The 20,591-nt window shown below is 35.5% G+C and overlaps 2 protein-coding genes across 6 annotated transcripts in view; one reads left to right on the top strand and one right to left on the bottom strand.

The window, feature by feature from the left end:
- The window catches only part of LOC107692356 (runt-related transcription factor 2-like), a 76,957-nt gene that overhangs the window by 26,025 nt on the left and 30,341 nt on the right, over window positions 1-20,591 (bottom strand). For all 3 annotated transcript variants that reach the window (XM_016491368.1, XM_016491351.1, XM_016491360.1), the window contains exons 3-5: window positions 17,942-18,189; window positions 16,175-16,331; window positions 11,965-12,069 (exon numbers count right to left, since the gene is read on the bottom strand). In XM_016491368.1, coding sequence (XP_016346854.1) covers window positions 11,965-12,069; window positions 16,175-16,331; window positions 17,942-18,189 — 510 coding nt within the window. The remainder of the gene's footprint in view (window positions 1-11,964; window positions 12,070-16,174; window positions 16,332-17,941; window positions 18,190-20,591) is intronic.
- Window positions 19,792-20,591, top strand: part of LOC107692371 (transcription initiation protein SPT3 homolog) — a 126,885-nt gene continuing 126,085 nt past the window's right edge. For 2 of the 3 annotated variants that reach the window (XM_016491382.1, XM_016491402.1), the window contains exon 1: window positions 19,792-19,904. The gene's annotated coding sequence lies outside the window, so the exon portion shown is untranslated. The remainder of the gene's footprint in view (window positions 19,905-20,591) is intronic. The other variant, XM_016491392.1, reaches the window with a different exon arrangement.

Raw genomic sequence — 20,591 nt, 5'->3', positions numbered from 1 at the left:
TTCGGCCAATCACAATGCACTGGGTCAGCTGGCCAATCAGAGCAGACTGCGCTTGTCGGAAGGAGGGACTTTGTAGAAAACGAAGCGTTTGAGAGAGGCGGGGCATAGAGGACCTACAATAATGTACAGTATTTGAAAAATAATGTGTTTTTTGAACATTAAAGCATGTCAACATATTCTGTTACACCAAATACACAAATAATGATCTTTAAAAAAGCATCATATGACCCCTCTAAAAAATGACCATAAAGACGTTTATAATATTACAGAATATTTCTATTTAAAAATAAGTGCTGTTCTTTTGAACTTTCTCTTCACATAAAAATTTAATGTATCACTGTTTCCACAAAAATATGAAGCGGCACAACTGTTTTCAACATTGATAATAGCACAGGTTTTGAGCACAGGTTTTGTATTATGTAGCTCATGCACCTCAGTTTTTCAGCTAATATTGCCAAAATTATCCACAAATAATGTTTTTTTCACTCATAAATTGAGGTGCATAAGCTGAGATCAATGACCAATCAGTCCAAAAAGATATACAAAACCTGTGCTAATTGAAATAAAACAAGACTGAATCCAGTATATGGTGATAATGTAGCATAATGAGAGATTTGCAAGCAATTTTTTAAAGGCTAAATTAATATAAACCATTAGTATTAACACAAAATTCCCTGAAAATATATAAGCATGCAGTATTTCCAAAACAGCTAAATATAAACCACTTCACCTGGCCAATATACTGTATTGGTGTATTGCTAGTCATGTGTAACCCGGTGTTGTTGATTGAAGCCATCAGGTTTCTCTGCTTACATTCACGTCTCACATGGGGAAAGTACGAGCACATCTTATGCGAGCCATCCTGTGTTAGCTTTATTTTCAGTGGCCTGTGTTGACTTTTGTCTGAAGGCCTACCGTACGCGTTTTGTGTGCGTCTACCTGTCTGGACACGCAGAGCCACGTTCAAAGAGAGAGAAACATCACAGTTTCACGGCTAATGCTCATTTCAGCTTTGAGCAATTAGAGCGGCTCCGCGCAAACCGCAACGTAAACAATCGGACTTCAATAGAAGATTTTATGTGCAGCATATTGATTGTCAGAAGCTGTTATGCAAACAATACACTGAATCATGTGGTGGCACAACATTGAAGCTGCAGAAGAAAGATGAATTAATTCCTTTAGCCTGAGAAAGCATTAAAGCTTCTTTTGAGGTAGAGGACAACAGGGCTAATAGGCCTGCATGAGGAAAAAATTGTGATGAAAAATTTATTTATTTTTAGTAAGTAAAATGTGATATATATATATATATATATATATATATATATATAAAATATCTGGTGGAAATGTAATTTATTTGTTTAGTTTAGAATTGATTAACGTTTGTGTAAAAAGAAACAGCAGAGTAAGCTTGCTTTAATTAAACCTCAAAATTGCATGCACATTTGACTATTTTATTGCCCAAGCAGGTGATTGCAATATTAATGTGTTTTTTTTGTTATTTAGTATTTTTATTGTATAGTATTTAGCAATTTATTTATTTATTTAAAAACGAAATATATTTATTTTTAGTAAGAAAAATGTGATTTATTTGTATGTTTTTATATGTAAAAAAAAAAAATTTTTCTGGTGGAAAACATTTTTTGTATTGATTGAGTAACATCATTTGTGTAAAAAGAAATGGTAAATTAAGTTAGCACAAGCAGGCGATTGCAATATTAATGTGGTGTTTTTTGTTATTATTTTATTTATTTAAAAATATGTTTTGTAAGAAAAATGTAATTTTGTAAAAATATATTTATATATATAAAAACTAACATTTTCTGGTGGAAAATATGTTTATTTTTAGTTAGTATTAATTGAGTGACATTATTTGTGTAAAAAGAAATGGTAAAATGAGTGTACTTTGATTCAACCTAAAAATTGCATTTAAATTTAGATTTTTATATTTATATTTTATATTTTGTGTGGTGTTTTTGTTGTTTAGTGTTTTTGTTATTTTGTATTTTATTTATTTATTTTTTTTAAATCTGATGGAAAAATATATTTTAGTAAGGAAATGTGATTTATTTTTATTTTTCGTATATAAAAACGAACATTTGCTGGTGAAAATATATATCTTTTTATTTATTTAGTATTGATTGAGTAATATAATTTGTCTAAAACTTTTATAGCACAAGCAAGTGATTATGATATTAATGCAGTGTTTGTTGTTATTTTGTGTTTTGTGAGTAAAAATACAATCAGTGCCTTTTACCCCCAGGGTCCTTTATCCTCGCCGTACCCTACTGTCTCAAACCTAATGAGAAGTAAACAAGAAAGAAAGTAAGAGATGAAATCAAAAAGAAGTGTGCGAATTAGATAGTGGTGGAAAAACTTCCATGAGCTGAACATTTACACCGTTTACCGTATTTACCTCTCTATGAAACGTGTTTGGCTGAGTTCTGCATTAGTGAGACAATAGCTCTTTTCCAGCCGTCTTCATGGCAGTATATATATATATATATAATGACTTAAACTTATTTTATTTCAACTAGTTGCCAAGCTGGTTAGTTATAGTTAACTAAAACTGAAACTAAAATTAAAAGCATAAACATTTTGAAATTGAGCAAATTAATAAAAAATATACATTTAATTTGTTTTACTCAAAATATTAATAAAAATATAATTAACATTTCAGTGCTGTGATACTAAAATAAGACTGTTGCCAAAATTGTTGTTATTTTGTGTTTTGTGAGTAAAAATACAATCAGTGCCTTTTACCCCCAGGGTCCTTTATCCTCGCCGTACCCTACTGTCTCAAACCTAATGAGAAGTAAACAAGAAAGAAAGTAAGAGATGAAATCAAAAAGAAGTGTGCGAATTAGATAGTGGTGGAAAAACTTCCATGAGCTGAACATTTACACCGTTTACCGTATTTACCTCTCTATGAAACGTGTTTGGCTGAGTTCTGCATTAGTGAGACAATAGCTCTTTTCCAGCCGTCTTCATGGCAGTCAAAACACAGCGTCACGGATAATCTTGGCAAATACCTTTTTAAAAACAAGCCATGTTTTCCATCTCCCCAATGTGATGTGGCATTAATTAACAGAGCCAACACAGGCCAAGCAAGAGACTCCAGTGTGCACTCTTCACATAGCTTTACTTTTATAAGTCTAGATTGTGCACAAAACTTGTGCTTAAAATGCTTGTTTAGTTTTCAGTGATGCCATATCACAGCACTGGAGCAGAAGATCTACAGGACAGTCCAGTAAAGAACAGTTCTGTATAACTGAAGAAATTTATTTTAAAATGTATCATTTCATTATTTATGGTCCATCAGGTGAAAATGGTGCATCTTATCACTAAGTAAAGAAACAGCACATTTAACACTTTTCCACAACAAGACACACACACACACAAAAATAAAACCTTAAAAAATTGCAAAAAGAACCAACAAAATCAACAAAAAATAAAAAAAAAACTAATACAATTACAAAAACACATAAAAAAAAAACGTTCAAATTAAAATGAATATGGAAAATATAAACAAATTAAAAATATTTATAAAAACTATATTAGTATCTCAATGAATACTAAAATAACACTGCAAAGCACAAACTTCTACATCTTATATTTAGGCTATTAAGTGCAATATTAAAAATGATGCTACCCTCTTTAAATCTATGGTTCATAAAGTGAAGCGAACTTTCCGTAAACAGTGCAAATGCATTATGTGTGCTGCTGTACTTAGTTGTATCTGTGTGTTTTAAAGTGCCAGCTTCTCTAATAAATGATTTTGTTTTACGTGACATTATAAGAATCAGTTTGCGTGACTGTACATTGATTTTGTTCTTTTCCCTCTTCTAGGCTTATAGAGGCTGTCTTTCACTTGCCAAGCCCACCAACAAACCAGCGCTAACGGATCAGATCTCGACGTAAGAATGCTGCTATTATGATGGCAGTCATGGTGGTAACACAGTAACACAGGCCCTTCTCTGAAAGCTCTGAGCCGCTCCTCCCAGCCTATTAGTCCAAATTACTCTTAATAACAGTTACAGAGACCCGCCAAATGATTACAGCAGTGTGCGCTTCACACTCACAGCCCTGTGCGACCAGACCGACCACCAACACCATCCAACCCTCAGTCTGATCACTCGCTAAAGTAACAGTGCAACAAGCATTGGTTTGAGTAACGCGCTGAAGTTCAATAGCTAAAGCAATAACAGAGATGCTTGTCTTGTTGTGTGTCTTGGCTCTCATTGGCTGAAGATAATTGGATCAGTCACCAGTTGAATCTCGTAAGTGATATTTTCTTTACAAATGAGTAGGCGTTGCTGGGGAATTTCACGCTAGACAAAATATATCTGCACTTTCTCAATAGCTTAAACAGTTAGGGAAACGTGTGGACCACCTTAGTAACAATGAAAACATACATGCTATGTAGGTTAATCAAGCAGTCTTACTATAGTGACACTCGGCTATGTAGATGTGAGATGCTGTTTTTCTCCTGAAATTAGGGTTGAGATCTCAGTCAGGGTTATTATAATGAACTAGAACTAAAACCATAAAAACATTGTTACTTGAACTAAAGTAAATGTTATCTGAAATAAAATCAAATATAAAAACTTTTGTTTCAGCTATTTGCTGAGAAAATATTTCTCATAGACCAAAAAAATAAATAAATAAAATGAAAATGACAAAATTGCTAAAACGTTTAAATAAATTAAAAATGGAAAAATATGAAAACTCTATAATACTTTATAATACTATACTAATCAATAATAACATTCATTCTCAATCTCAAATAAGTAAACATTATCTGAAATACAATATTAAAAATGTACTAAAATAGCTAAAAACATTTTTATAAAATAGACATTAAAGACTACAATTAGAATACAACTAATTCAAAGTATTAATAATTATTAATACTCTCAAGATACTGAAATAAAACTAATAAAAAAATGATAAAAATATGTTTAAAAACTAGTAAAAAATTACCAAAAAAATTCACGAATATTAGATTGAAATGATAAAATCGAAACTAATTTAAACTATTCATAAGGATTATTAATATTCTCAATGATACTAACATAAATTAATAAAAACAATATAGACAAAGAAATGAAAATAACAAAAACACAACTAAATCTTTAACTAAAATAAAAATAAAAATGGAAAATATACAAATCAAAAAGAATTCATAAAATATATCTCTCAATGATACTATAGTAGCACTGATCTGAATTGTTTCTCCTCCCTGATGGAAAATCCAGCTTTAGCTGCTAGCTGTGTTTTGGAACAATGGTATCTGTTGACTAGCTGGTCTAAGCTGATCTGGTTGTTTGTTGATGGTCTAAGATGGTCTACCAGCTAACCATGTTCCAAAACAACTACCAACTGCTGGATTTTCCGGCAGGGTTAAACAGCAATGGAGAGCAAGTCCAGTCTCCTGCATCTCATATGAAATCTCACATGTCTCCTCTGACATTCTCTCCAGATTCATTTTATACTGCTGCTCTGTGCTCTTACTACACTGTATGTCAACAATGATCTCACTTGTGTTGGAATTTCAGGAGAAACTTGACAATTTGATACATAAACCTAAAAGAGAACGGGATTAAATCTCCCACATGAGCAATGAAAGAGCAACCTCCGAGCAAATGAAAGAAGTGAATGACGCTGAAGCTTAATTAAAGGTCTGAATGTCTGTCTGTCTCTCTGAATGCGAGCTTTTGTGTGCGTCTCTCTCTCTGTTTTTCTCTCTTAAGCGCAGGAGGAATGTGTAAACAGGCAGGCAGAGGCAGCTACACGACACACTCACAGGACGTTGCACAACTCGACATGCCTCTGAATGTGTCATTTCCTGCCTGGCCACCTGGCTTCCGCTTACAAACAGCAGCATGCGCATGAGAAATAGACTTTGGGATAGATAGTGTGGGATCGAAGGAGAGCAGATTGACCTGAAACATAATTTGCTTAAAAATAAAAGCCATTCAGTTATATAAAAGACCTCAGCAAACCTCAGACGAGGCTATTGTGTTCTCATTCTCTGTCAAGTAAAGGTTCTTTATTGACATTAATGGTTCCATGAAGAATCCTTAACATCCATAGAATCTTTCCATTGCACAATAGGTTCTTTATTGTGGAAAAAAGTTCTTTAGATTATTAAAAATAAGATCTTTTATGAAATGTTTACCAAAATTCTTTTGGAACCCCACTTTTGGAAGCTATATTAAAATTGAATTTTCCTGGTCTCATTTGTGATTAATTGTTGCATGTTATTCCAAAAGAAAATAGTTTGTAATCTTGCTCTGTCTCTGAAATGATTTTCTTTTTCAGATGACGTCACCACTTTCTCTTATTTCTCTCATACAGGTTGACCTTTTTTTAGACCCCATAGACTTCCATTATATGGGAAAAAACAATAAAACATTTTGTGCTCCACAGCAGAGAGAAAGTCATACATGTTTGGAACAACAGGAAGGTGAGTAAAGATATTTTTGAGTCAATTTTTCTTTGTAAATATTTGTTGAATTTATATGTTTATACCAGTGTTATTTTAGTATCATTAATATACATTGTTTAAAAAAAAAAAAGTAATGGTATTTTTTTTTTACAGTGTACAATTATAATTTTTGCTAATAATTTGAATTAGATTTTTTAAATATATTTTTGGTTTTCATTTTAATTTTAGTTAAAGTTTTAGTAATTTTGATTTTGTTATGTTGTAATTTTGTTCGTTTCTTTTTTTAAATGTCTGTACAGTTTCTATTAACTTTTCATTTTTTGTTGTAGTTATTTTAGCTACTTAAATTCATAAACCAAAATGAGAAATGAGCAGAAATAAGTTATATTTTATTTCAGTTAAATGAAAATTATTTAGTTTTAGTTAACGATAATAACCCCAATTATTATCTACAGTATACTTCATAAATGATACTAATTATCGAAATAAAAAGTACTTATGGCAACTATATAATTCTATAATTCCACAACCTCTGAAAGAAATAAACCAGACGACATGCTAAAACATTTGTTTACACCAACAGAAGCCATGTTTGGAAGTCATGACTGTTATTTTCCTTGATAAATGCATACACACAAAGTCAGATAGAAAAACTGAAGATGAATGAGCCGTGTGAGATGAAAGGCCGTCACATCAGAGATGCCCGAGGGTGTGATTAATCTGTAATGAATGAAGATCACACACCGGCATAAAGTGCCTCCAAAATGCAGCTGCCAGATGTGTTAATTGAGATGAGGAGGAAAAGAAGGAAGAAAACAAGATGTTAAGAAGCAATATTGTTGGTTTTGCCGCCAGAAAGTTATCTCTGAATACGAGGCCAGTGGCAACAGTTGTGTGCCAGGCAGGTTGGCATGAGCTTCTTACAAACACGCCAAGGCCGGATCTACAGCAGCGCTCATCAGACTCGGTGTCTCTGCGTATGACGGCGTGTGACGATGTGAGAGGTAATTAATCACACAGAATGTTGATGCTGCAGTGTTCTGGGTGGTAACCAGGGTGTTGCTAAGGTGTCCTGAGGGATACAGTGTAACAGTCGGGTTCCAAAATTCCATTCATTTTCTCCATTGGGAAATAGATTTTTAGTGATAAACCCTTAACTCTCCTGTTGGGTTCATTGCAGTCATTTTGACCTGGAGAGGATTTTCTCTTGCCCGAAAATGCTAGGGAGCAGTAGGGTAAAACAACTTTATATACTTTATATAGGAGAACTTAATTTTGGTTCTTTTTCGTTTTTTTTTTTCCAACCTTTGTTAAACTCGTGGTGTTCCCGGTCAAAAATTACCAGCTTACAAAAAATTGCTTATAAATATTATTATCAAAACCTGGATTCAATATTTTCATCAACTTGTTTTCTTTGAGTTAGCACAGGTTTTGTATTATGTAGTTTATGCATCGCAGGTTTTGAGTGAACATTGTCAAAATTATCCACAAATAATTCTTCTTTCATTAAAAAACTGAAGTGCATAAGCTCAGATCAGTGAGGCCTACGACCAATCAGTTTAAAAACTTCAAAACCTGTGCTAACTCAAAGAAAACAAGTTGACAAAAAGAATGAGTCAAAGATTTGTTAAAGGATTAAAGAAGGGTTAAAGACAAATATACTGTAATGTCAGAGGTTGTTAATCGTTGGTATTGACGGTGGAATTTGTGGGGAAAAACTGCATTACCCTTGGAACGAAAATTCCACCAATCACAGAATAGCAGCGAGCTCTGCTTTTAAATTCCTCCAATCAAAGAGTAGTGTTGAGCTCTGCTTTTAAATTCCTCCAATCAGAGAGTAGTGTTGAGCTCTGCTTTTAAATTCCTCCAATCATAGAGTAGTGTTGAGCTCTGCTTTTAAATTCCTCCAATCATAGAGTAGTGTTGAGCTCTGCTTTTAAATTCCTCCAATCATAGAGTAGTGTTGAGCTCTGCTTTTAAATTCCTCCAATCATAGAGTAGTGTTGAGCTCTGCTTTTAAATTCCTCCAATCATAGAGTAGTGTTGAGCTCTGCTTTTACATTCCATCAATTAGACAGTTGCAGTGAGCTCAGCTTTTAAATTTCATCATCATTTTTTATTTGATTATGTCATTCGAAATGCTTCATGGGATTGTAGTTATTTCCCTCATTAGAGTCTTGTACTGTCTTTTTGTCAGATTTTCAAATATTATTTTGAGTCAAATCAAAGTTCATAATGTGGATTCTCCTTGTAGCTGGTTGGTCTGGTTCATGGCTTATGAACTCTTAAACAAAGACTTATTAAAATAATCTACAATAGAAAAATTAATGAAAAAATACTTCTGAAAGCAGTGCCACGGAAAAAGTGGGTGGGCACTATTAACACATTGCTATGTGGTTGCTTACCGGCCCAAGTCAGTTTTATGATATTCTGGTCCCTCCTTGAAAGTTAACGTGATTTTTTTTTCTGTGCGCAATCATTTAGAAACGTACATTAACAGCATATTTAAAGCCTGCTGTCATATCACGAAAGCTTTTGAGTAATTTCACCACCGAAAGCAAAACGGTTTGCATAAAACGTAAGCGTAAGAAACATCTGTCAGTCACCGTTAATGGCTGACAGAATGCGATGCACTTTTATTAGATTATCCCACCACAAAAGGTCGTCTTGTTAAGAACTTTGGCCATAATGTCAGACTGCAACAGACTTGAATATAAACACGTACTAAAGACAGTCAAGCACGGCGTGTTCCTGGTTCTATTCTCTGCCACATGAAAGTAATTCATGACAGCTTGTGTGTATTTACTGGTCCTGGGGCTCAGTGTGAAAACTGAAATTTGGCAGCGTGTTCTAACAGTTTTTTTTTCAGGTAGTGAGAGCAACTGAGAAGTTGAAGAAAACAGCGCACACAACTCACAAGTCCAGACATCAATTCAGATGAAGCGGCTGTTTCATAATTGAAGGATAACTGGAGCTTTTTGCCAGATCAGGTTCCTCTGAGAGAGAAAACACTGGGCTGTTTCTCTTTTCCGTGACAAGTTTCTGTTCAATGTATCGGTAAAACTTTAAAGCGTTTCTTTTTTGTCGGAGAAATGTCTCGATGGTTCTTATAAATCTAGCTGATCACATAATGACCCAATATTGATGTACAAAATGGATTTTGTCCGGAAATATATCCTGAATTCTTTGTAACCCAACCATAGGATGGATTATTTCTTCAATGCGTCATATACAGCACAAAGAGCATGGCTGTGTTCAGAATAGTATACTAGCATCCTATTCTTAATGTGCACAGTATGTGAATTTTTTGTATGCATGGAATACCATGGAATATGCATGGAATACTAGAACACACTAGAACACTTGATGGCTGTGCTGTCAATTCTTCGTCATCAGTTAGGAACCTAGGAGTGCTATTTGATAGCAACCTTTCCTTTGAAAGTCATGTTTCTAGCATTTGTAAAACCGCATTTTTCTATCTAAATTACGACCTATGCTCTCAATGTCAAATGCAGAAGTGTTAATTCATGCGTTCATGACCTCAAGGTCAGATTATTGCAATACTTTATTGGGTGGTTGTTCTGCACGCTTAATAAACAAACTCCAGCTGGTCCAAAATGCAGCAGCTAGAGTTCTTACTAGAACCAGGGAGTATGACCATATTAGCCCGGTTCTGTCAACTCTGCACTGGCTCCCTATTGAATACATTTTAAAATTTTGCTAATTACTTATAAAGCCCTGAATGGTTTAGCTCCTCAGTACTTGAGTGAGCTCTTATCCCATTATAGTCCGCTGCGATCTCAAAACTCTGGCCATTTGATAATACCTAGAATATCAAAATCAACTGCGGGCGGCAGATCCTTTTCCTATTTAGTGTCCAAACTCTGGAACAATCTACCTAGCGTTGTTCGGGAGGCAGACACACTCTGTCAGTGTTAATCTAGATTAAAGACCCATCTCTTTAACCTGGCTTACACATAACACTCTATCACATTTCTATAATTCAAATCTGTTAAAGGATTGTTAGGCTGCATTAATTAGGTCAACCGGAACCGGGAACACTTCCCATAACACTGATGTACTCGCAATATCGTAAGAAGAATGGCATCTATGCTAATATTAGTCTGTTTCATTATTATTCCGAGGTCACCGTAGATCCACCCAGATCCAGTCCAGATGGTGGATCAGCACCTAGAGACGACCTCAACAGCCCTGAATGTCAGCGGAGACCACGTCAACAAGAGACAGATCCCCTGCGAAGACCTCATCACCTCGGCCAAAGACCACGTGAACCATACAATTCCTCTGCACAATCTGACCTGTGTTGCAGCCTGGAATTAAAGCGCACCATGCTGGTTTCATCTGGCCAGAGGAGAACTGGCCCCACGACTGAGCCTGGTTTCTCCCAAGGTTTTTTTCTCCATTTCTATCACCGATGGAGTCTTGGTTCCTTGCCACTGTCACGTTTGGCTTGCTTAGTTGGGGACACCATTTCTGGCAACATAGTTGACTTGACTGCACAGACACTATTGGAAGAGGACTGAACTGAGAAAACGGATTGTTTTTTATTGTCCTCCTGCATTATCAGCACACGTTTTTCCTGTTTAACGCTGTAAAGCTGCTTTGACACAATCTGTATAAAGCGCTATATAAATAAAGGTGACTTGACTTGAATTCTAAGTTTACATCTCACAATTCTGTTTTTTTTTTTTTCTGCCATGTAATAAAAATAAAGGTAATTTTGACTTTTTATCTCACAATTCAGATTTTTAAAATTTTTTTTGCAATTGTGCATTTATATTTCACAATTCTGTGTTTATATCTTGCATTTCTGACTTGAACTGAATTGCATACAATTTTTTCTACTTCAAAATTTTACGTTTAATTCAATGTGTTACTTGCTGTTTCTTTGTAATTTATTGTGAAATTTACAAGCAATACCTGAGTGCAAATAGTTTCTACATCATTTTTTTTTTAAGTGTAACTATGTTGCATTTTTAATTACATTTTCGATTATGTACAAATTTATAGTCACAAAATGTTAAATAGATATTATTACCGCTAACATTATTCATGTTTCTTCATCACGCAGGAAAATTGAGCGGGTTTAAAAACAGCACAGTATGCAGTACGTACTGCGCAGTATGCAGTGCGCTAATATTCCATTGAGAACAGGTCAGAGGTCGAGGGGTTTGTACGGGCGCTCGCTCTTAAGAGCACGTTGACTGACAGACACAAGAGGCCAATACAGTAAACATTTTCACAAGTCAAGCGGCCTTGACAGCACGTGTTTGTATTTGCCTCTCGCTGAACACGCCTGCTGCTCCTCAAAGGCCGTCTTTGTGCATTGAGGTGTGCTGAATCCATTTTTAAAACAGTACCGTAACACAATCTATGCATCAATTCATGCATCGGGCTGCACGGACGGTGCGCTGTGCCACGACGCTGCAGAACATCATTCATCTGGTTTTGCGTGTGCTAATCACATGATGTGTGATATTTGGGGTGGTACTCACTTCGCGGCTCCCGCGGTCCGTCCACTGTGACCTTTATGGCTCGGTGGTAAGTAGCCACTTGCGGTGGGTTCGTGAATACTGTGATTGTCAGCATGAAGCTCTTTCCTGCAAAACACAAAAAGGTTCAAACCCGATTAATCCGCCGGACAATGTGTCGCATTCATCGCCACGCGTCATTTGCATTTCTCTGCTGGTGACGGTGGGATTTTAACTGCGAGGAACTCGGGTGATTGAAAAGGCCTGGGCGCAACGGAATAATGGAATTAGTTTGGAAAGTGACCCTTGCTGAGCGTTGAATTTGTAACTCTCAGTTGTTGGACATGACAAATCAGAAATGCATAAAACAGACCATGTTAGAATTCATATAGCGTTCATCCAAGTGGAATAAACCGTTTATGTATTGTACAACAGTGACTTTATAATATTAGTTATAAATGTTAAAGCATATGTAAATCATGAAAATATTTTTTATAAATATATTTAAATTATTTCATTGAAAGATTTTAAGTTCTTAATGTTTAATTTGTTTAATTTTGAATTAATACATATTTATTTTATTATGAATTTAATATTTTTATTCACATGTATTATCTTTATTCATATTTAAGAGATATTTTAAGAGATTTATACTGCAAAAAAAGTAATGCATACATTATTATTGGTGGATCTCTCTTCAGGATTTTTTAAATTAAGAAAATGACTACAATTTTTTTTTTTGGACCACTACTGTTGCTTTATAATATTATTTATATAGAATATGAATGTATAAATGTAAAAGCTTATACATTAACATTACATATAAATAACATTATAAAGCAACAGTACTTTTCATGCACTGGCATTTGGGTTTCCTTTTTTAAAACAGCCAAGAATAAACATCGGCAGCTGTGCTGTTATTAGTCGTTATTCTTTTATGTGTGAACATTAGAGGGTTGGGTGTGAAGGTGGGGTCCTGCGGTCACAGATTTTCATCTTATGTGACCTTTTACCGATCAACATTTTTCAGATTAAATATTCATAAATGTGTGCACTCGTAGTGTTTAAAAACTTCCAATTAACTTCAACACAAGATATTGTTACACTAAAGAGGTGACACTTTCTGTCAGTAGCACACAGGAAATACTAAGATACTTCTAATGAGGCAAACTCAGCAGTAATGTGCAAAGCATGCTGTGAAGTCAGGCATAACACATTCTCAGAGCCGCGATCTGCAATAAGACAGGAAGAAGTGGGTAGAAATAACTGACACAATACGGCAGGCAGCTACACTTGGCTTAGGCTTCTTACTGTAGATTATCCATCTGAACGGCTTCAAAACTGGGATTAATTGACTAACTCTAACTCTAAACTAAGTTTTTTTTGCTTCATTAGCTATTGCATTTCTCATGTGCATATGTGTTTTCTAGAACTGCACCATTTTTGATTTACCAACATTCTGCAATAAATCTGGCTAAAGCTCTTTCTAACATAAATTGAACATATAATTAATTAAATAACATATTTTATAGAATAAACACTCCCACATTTTTGATTTCCTGATATTCATGTACATGTTATGCAATAAGTCTTTTTTTCTTTTCTCCCACAGGAATCCGTCCATAAGCCCCCAAAAGCACGTTCACAGACCCACCCGCTGATACCAAACAAACCAGCGTTTAATCAACCCGCTCCACCAACCCTGGCATCTGCCATCCATCCAACGGTTGGTGTCCAGCTGCTAAAAATATCCTAAATGCTGGCTCATTCAGAAGGGTTTTCTGTTCGAAATGATTTCCTATACAGAACGAGACAGACTACATCTGAAATGCATAAACTCCTGATCAACAACAAACATCACCCTGTCCTAACCGAACCAGCGTATCCGAATCCATTCATAAATAAGGGCGCAGTACTTCTGAAATCACAAAAGTGTTTCTGCATAAATCAAGTGTTTTGTCTCAGGAAACGCAGTTGCTTTTAGTAATTCGAGGCGGGTTATTTTTTCTGCTGTCATTTGTTTGATTGTGGTCGATCTTATTCTAATCTTCCACATCGCGCCTCGTATCGTTTTCCATATTTAATTTCCTTATGCTGTGCTATCTCCTCCCTGACTTCCTCTTCCAGATCCCATATCATAGATAGAAGAAACTTAAGCCTGTGAAGGTGTGGGTCTCCATGTGGGCCAAGGCCCTGCTGACTGTGGCAGCTGTGAGGAGATAACACGGATGCGCACACATGCACACTGATAGCGTGTTGAGGGTGTGTGAGGACATGCATTGGTGCAGGAATGCGCTGAGACCAGCCCACTGGTCAAGAAACCACCACATGCACGGCCAATGTCCACTCAGACTGATAACAGATACATCAGCAAATGAAAGAGTTGCAATAGACTGATTTATAGGGCGGATTATTGGCAAATTCATTTCCACGAGGCCGATTAACATTTTTTCCCCTAATATCTGTTCCAAAATCTATCAGCAACCTTGTCAGTGGATAGTAAAAAAATCTCTCTTTTTTTTTTTTTTATATTTTTCATGCATTTAGTATACATGTTGTGTAAAGTACTGGCTATCTGAAATTTTTGTCTTTTTATTGTCCAAAGCCCGTAACAATATCTACAAAACAGGATGGCTGATGACCAATGTAATATAAATCTAAATAAATAAATAAACATATAAAATTACATATAAATGTATTATTTAACATATTATTTATATAGACATTATATATATATATATATATATATAATATGTTACATAACATTTTAGAGATTAATTTTAAATTTTATATATCATAATTAAATTTATTTATAGATTTTTGTCTTTTTTTATAAAAATGTTACATGTGTCTCATTGATAATTGTAATTAAAGTTAACACAATTTTACATTACACAATATTTACTAAATTCATTATTACAATATCTTGTTAGCTTTTATATGTCATATATATATATATATATATATCTACACACAAGTATAAATAAAAAATGTAATATTACAAATTGAATTGCCCAATGCAGTTTAATAATTGTATATAATTATGATAGCAAATACAATGTATAAAAAAAAAATTGAATTAAAATTAACACTGTTTTACACTTTATTTACTCAAAATGCATTATTATTATATATTTATATCTTTTCAGATTTTGGAATTAACACTGGCAGAATGACCACTTCTGTTAATACTGATAAATCTGAAAATAACCAAATATCAGACTACATTGATGTTTATCACATTATGCATACTGTATCAGCCATCAGCCATTGAGAAGCCCATAGAGGTCAACTGCACTTCCTCAAACACCTAGAGCTGTTTTCGAGTGTTTCGAGTCTGTCGTTTGTGGGCGCCATGTGAGGGATTCCCTGCTGCACACGTCCGTGCCTCACTTTAAGTGCTCGTGTGGATTATAAGGGCAAGTCTAGACCGCTCGCCCGAGTATACGCAGCCTCCAGCAGCAGACAGACCGCTGCTCTGATCTCACTGCCTGTCCCGGGACACTTCAAAGACCTGCGCTCTCAATGCCTTCTTCCGACAGGATCACAAGAGCGGGATTTTGTCTTTGACAATAATTGCAAGCATATCAAAAGCTGCATTCATCCACACATAAGCAGTCTGTGAGCACTTTGAGCCCGCGTTCACGTCTTAAAGACTTTTTTTTTTTTTGGGTGCGTAGGGTGGATGTAACACAAAAGTACTAGATAGGAAATGCCAGTGAATGAATTGGAAATACTTTGCAGTTTTTATTTTGCAACAGTTACAGCCTACTACTCTTTTTTTTTTGTGTGTGCGTTAGGCTTTGGGAATACTGAAATGACAGTCTTTTTTTGGAAAGCACCCTTATTCTCAACATGGAAGCACTCAAATTGTTGGACGCTGGTGGAAAATAATAATGCCTTTCTGTGGTTCATTTCCAATTCTGCAGTTCTTTTCAGTATTTCTGTAAGTGAGGAATCTTGGACAGTGTCCTATTGTGTTCATGTTAAACATGCAGTGCATAATTTGCATTATTTCTTTAAAGGCTACACAGAAGCAATCCATACACTTAATCAATCCATTTTATCGCACTGTTTGCAGTAAAACTTGACTTTCAGTCCATTTGGATTGTGCACTTGATGTCATTTATTGTAAACTAAATGTCTTACGTGATTTTACACTTTTTTTATGATTAAACCAAAGCAAACGAAGCGGCCAGTGAAGAATAAATCAAATTAAAGTGGAAGTACCAACCTCTTCCACTCCTGCCAACAAATCTCAGGTCGTTGAAACGTGCCACCTGATTCTTCATGACAGCTGAGGCGTTTCGCAGCTCTGCCGAGTAGTTCTCGTCATTTCCTGCCATAACTGTCACCACCGTCCCGTCAGAAACATCTCCCAGAGCAACAACCTGAACAGAAACGGACACACTGTGACTGTCCCGCTGTAATTTACCCTGCATTTCACTGCAGTCTGACTGTTTATTCATATTCTGATGAAAACAGGCCTGTGATCCTGATTGGAAGTGACATTATGAAGCGAGACTGCTGGCCTCAGAGGGTTAATAACACGATAAATCTATTAAAACCTGCAAATATAGCACTAAACAAAAGCTAGATTGTTTTTAAATGTGACCTTTTAAATTGTGTATGTAAGACATTCCACTTAAATTGGTCAGAAACCTCAGTATAACGCAAATACACCAATACTGTAACTTTACTATTGAACAGTGAGCATAAAATCTAAAGCAAATGTATTCAACAGACTGTCAAAAATATATTCCAATTTTGTTAAAATGTAAGCATTATGAAAATTGAAATAAATATATAAGAAACTTTTATTTATTGCCAAAAATGATATAGGAAAATATTTAGTAATTTTGTTAATATATACTTTTTTTTCTTAAATGCACAAAGGTTACTTTGTGCCACTTTTTTTTTTTTTTTTTTCAAAACTTGGATTTTGCTATAAAATGCAAATTCTACAAGCAACTAAATCTTATTTGAGAAAAACAACAAACAGCAAAAATGAGCTTTAATTCAGGCGAATGTTTTGGTGTTCAGTGTGAGCAGGAGGGCTCAGATTTACAAGCTCAAATAAATGAACAAAAGTATGTTTACAGAATAAGCCCGAGCGAAACGATTCCTGCTACAGATACTAGCTGCAGTCTGTTCGTATGAAATACTCTATCTTTAGTGAAAGTGTTAATAGTTGTGTGTAATTTAGGCCGTGTGATTAAACATGCACGTGTTTGTGTCTATGAATAGCTTCAAATCTCTCAGATTTCACTTGTCTCTCTCCAGCACTGCAGGATTCCTCATTTGAAACATCTGCAGCTCCCATAAATTAACATCTGATCTGAACATGTAAATAATAATGATAATGATAAAAAAAAATACTATTAAATCCATTAAAGCACACCTGTTTATGTGGAAAAGAAACACTGATAAAACATTATATATATTTTTTTTTATCAATAAGTCATTGCAATAGTAAAAACCTGCAGATTGTTTTTGGTTAAAAGTTTTAAAAGTAGTTAAAAGGGATAAAAGTTTGATTAGATTTGAGATCTATTTAAATTTTTCTACTTGCAAACTGTCCTGAAACTTTGAGATTACATTTACATAAACAGTTAGAAACTTTTATTGTAACTATTATAAATGATTGCATTTTCTTTCCTGCTCATATTAAAGTGTGTTTGTATGTAATGTTGTGTATTTTGAATGCTGTCTGGATGTTGGCCAGGTCTCGTAAAAGAGATTCAAATCTGAATGGGACCAATAATTCCCTGGTTTAAATTTATACTAAAAAATACCTTCGTAAATGAATGTAAAAGATGCACTGATCTATTAAGTATTAAAATGTCGAAAATGAACAGATCACTAGTTAAAGTGCATGCAAATAGCCAGAAATCGCCCATATAAAGTTTAACAATATGTAAATACTGGTCTGTTAAACATCATATGATGTTTGTAAAGAAACACGTTTCTTAATCACATCTTATTAAACCGTCTTTCTGACCTTAAACGCCACCGGGAGAGTTTTGTTGCACCTCCAGTGAGACGGCAGCACTGAGCACAGAAAGTTGGGGCTGTCCGTCCGCACGAGCTCGGCGGGGTGGTCCGCGATGATCTCCACCATCGTCCGGTTGTCGTGCTGTCGGAGTCTCGGCAGCGCCGCGTTCTGCTCCTGCTGCGCATCGCTCATCTTCCCCGCCACCGGCTGAAGGCTGCTGGACGGCGGACTGAACCTGCGGCTGGTGCTCGGATCTACCGGAATGCGCATCACAACAATGTCAGCAAAGGTAAGGGCACTTCAAACCAGCACCAAAGTCAAGAGTTTTCGATTCAAAATAGATGGGATCTATAGGAAGTCCGTTAGGCGCTTTCCAGAAAGCGAAAAAGTTGGATACGGTCGGTCCCCCTCAGGCTTTACGCGCGAGCTCTACAGGTGAATCGCGTGGAAATAAACGCGCGGGAGCTCCTGGTTATGCTCAGAAGAACCACCGACATAATTTACGAGGCGATCTTGCTTCTCCTTTGCAGTAACAAACGTCAAAATCCGGAATAAAAGCGAGTCGCTTCTCATTACGCGCGGCGCTCGCTCGGAGAGAGTTCACTTCAACGCGCTTCCTAAAACGTGCCACCATATAAGAAGTGAAAAAAGAAAGTTAAGAAGTTTGCAAAAGTCCTTAAGACCTTTCTTTCTCCATGCAGAGTCTTTGTGAAGGGTTAAAAAGGTGATTCCGAAGGTTGTGGTTAGAAAGATGAAGGCGCTGGAAAGCCGCAGTGTTTTGTCTCGTTGTGTGGTTTGTCTTAGGAGGCAGGGACTTAGGTGAGCTCCGTTTTTTTGTGGTTTATATATATATGCAGAAGCAGGAGGATTATTATGCTGATGAGTCTTGAGCACGTCATGTCTCCAAGCACCATTTCGTGGCATCACAATAAATGAGCAGTTCAGTGGTTTGACATTTTCTTGTCTTACCAAAGCAATGCAGCAAATACCACACAGAGACAATCTACAGCAGCACATTTGTGCTTGAATAGACTATCTTAAAATGTTAAGATCAAGCAAATACGTTCCAAGTTCAATAAGGATATAAAAGACGAACTTTATATTAAGCAAAATATTCAACAATATATGCTTTATTATGGTAACAGGGTGAAGCCAGCGAGTTTTCTTTCACTGTTCACTACTGAGAGACATAAAGGCTCATGAAGAGACATAAACACAACTCATTCAAATCCAGACAGAAAGCAAACAAGTGAAGAGAAGAGAAGTGACTCATTTCCTATTTCTAAAGACAGATAAAGAGCCCGGGCTAAAGTTAATATTATACAAGATCAGACAACAACAAAAGCACAGAAGTCACGACAACAGCATTCGAGTATATGGAACCAAATTACGACCCTTTGTTGACATTTAAAATGCATATAGCTTATTTTAATATTTTTTGTCTCGTTATTATTTTTTTATATGCAAAGAAGGAAACATTAATACTACAGAAAGTCAGGCAATAACACGATAAAAACGATAATAATATGAATAAAAATTATAAAGTACAAAATAATCATTTAAGTCATACTAATATTTTCTAGTTTTTTTTTTTTTTAAATGTAGCTACTACGCATTTAAGTTATGTTAATAATTTTAGAGTGTATTAATGTTTTATATAATTATAAGTTTTGAAAATCTTTTTTTTTTTTTAACCGTATGAATCTCAAAAGCTCTTTTGGTGGCGCTCTTTAACGTTTAAATTCGTCTATTATTATGCGACGAGGGCAAACGCAGAACTACAGCAGTGCTCGCTTGCTACCGCAAGCTATTGCGTTTTATAACCGTTAAAAACTCCATTACCCACAATCCCTGGCAGACCCGCGTGACGCCAAATAGACACGCGCTGACCAGTGTGTTTACATCAGAGACAAGTGCCTCGCAGTTTGAAAGAGCACATGTGGATGGATTGAATAATTCATAACGTAAGGTAAAAAAATGTTCAGTTAACGTACTTAAACGTGTGAGGTTAATATTCAGTTCTGGCCATTTGTTTATTTAGTCTGACCGTCAACCGAAAGCGAGACTCGAAAGCTTCTGTTTGTTCAGTTCGAGTCACTGTTTATGTTTATATTTCATAAAATGTGTTATAAACAGTATTACAAACATCAGTATGCCTTTATAATGTTGACACATTTTATTTGAAATACTATTAGCTGTTTGTATTCTTTGAAATGAAGTTGTTAGTTATAGTAAATAGCTTTTTGACAGCGTATTAGACTGTCATGTAACGTTATAACAAAATGCTAAGCCAAACGAGCTAGCCGGCATGCAAGTTGTTTGTGCAAAATCACAATTCGATGAAAAAAATCGCAAATAGCTTATTCTAAAGTCCCGTGTGCCTGTATTAGTTGAGGTTTCATACTATTTTCTAATTTCCACAGTCAATTCTGTGTTTTATTCTGGAGAGAAAAAAAGGAAAAATCACATCCCCACTCTGTGTCTAGCCTGACTTTCCCTCATGTGTATTGTTTGTAAAACCTTGGCTGTTTGAAAGACTAGGAAGAGTGATGTCAGCACTCGACATGAAGTCTGACTCTGTGGAAACTTCACACACACACACACACACACACACACACACACACACACACACACACACACACACACACACACAACC

Source organism: Sinocyclocheilus anshuiensis, unplaced genomic scaffold, assembly GCF_001515605.1.
Source record: "Sinocyclocheilus anshuiensis isolate Anshui unplaced genomic scaffold, SAMN03320099.WGS_v1.1 scaffold261, whole genome shotgun sequence".
NCBI lineage: Eukaryota > Metazoa > Chordata > Actinopteri > Cypriniformes > Cyprinidae > Sinocyclocheilus > Sinocyclocheilus anshuiensis.
Note: the sequence above shows the minus strand (reverse complement) of the source record. Positions and strands in the feature narration are given on the sequence as shown.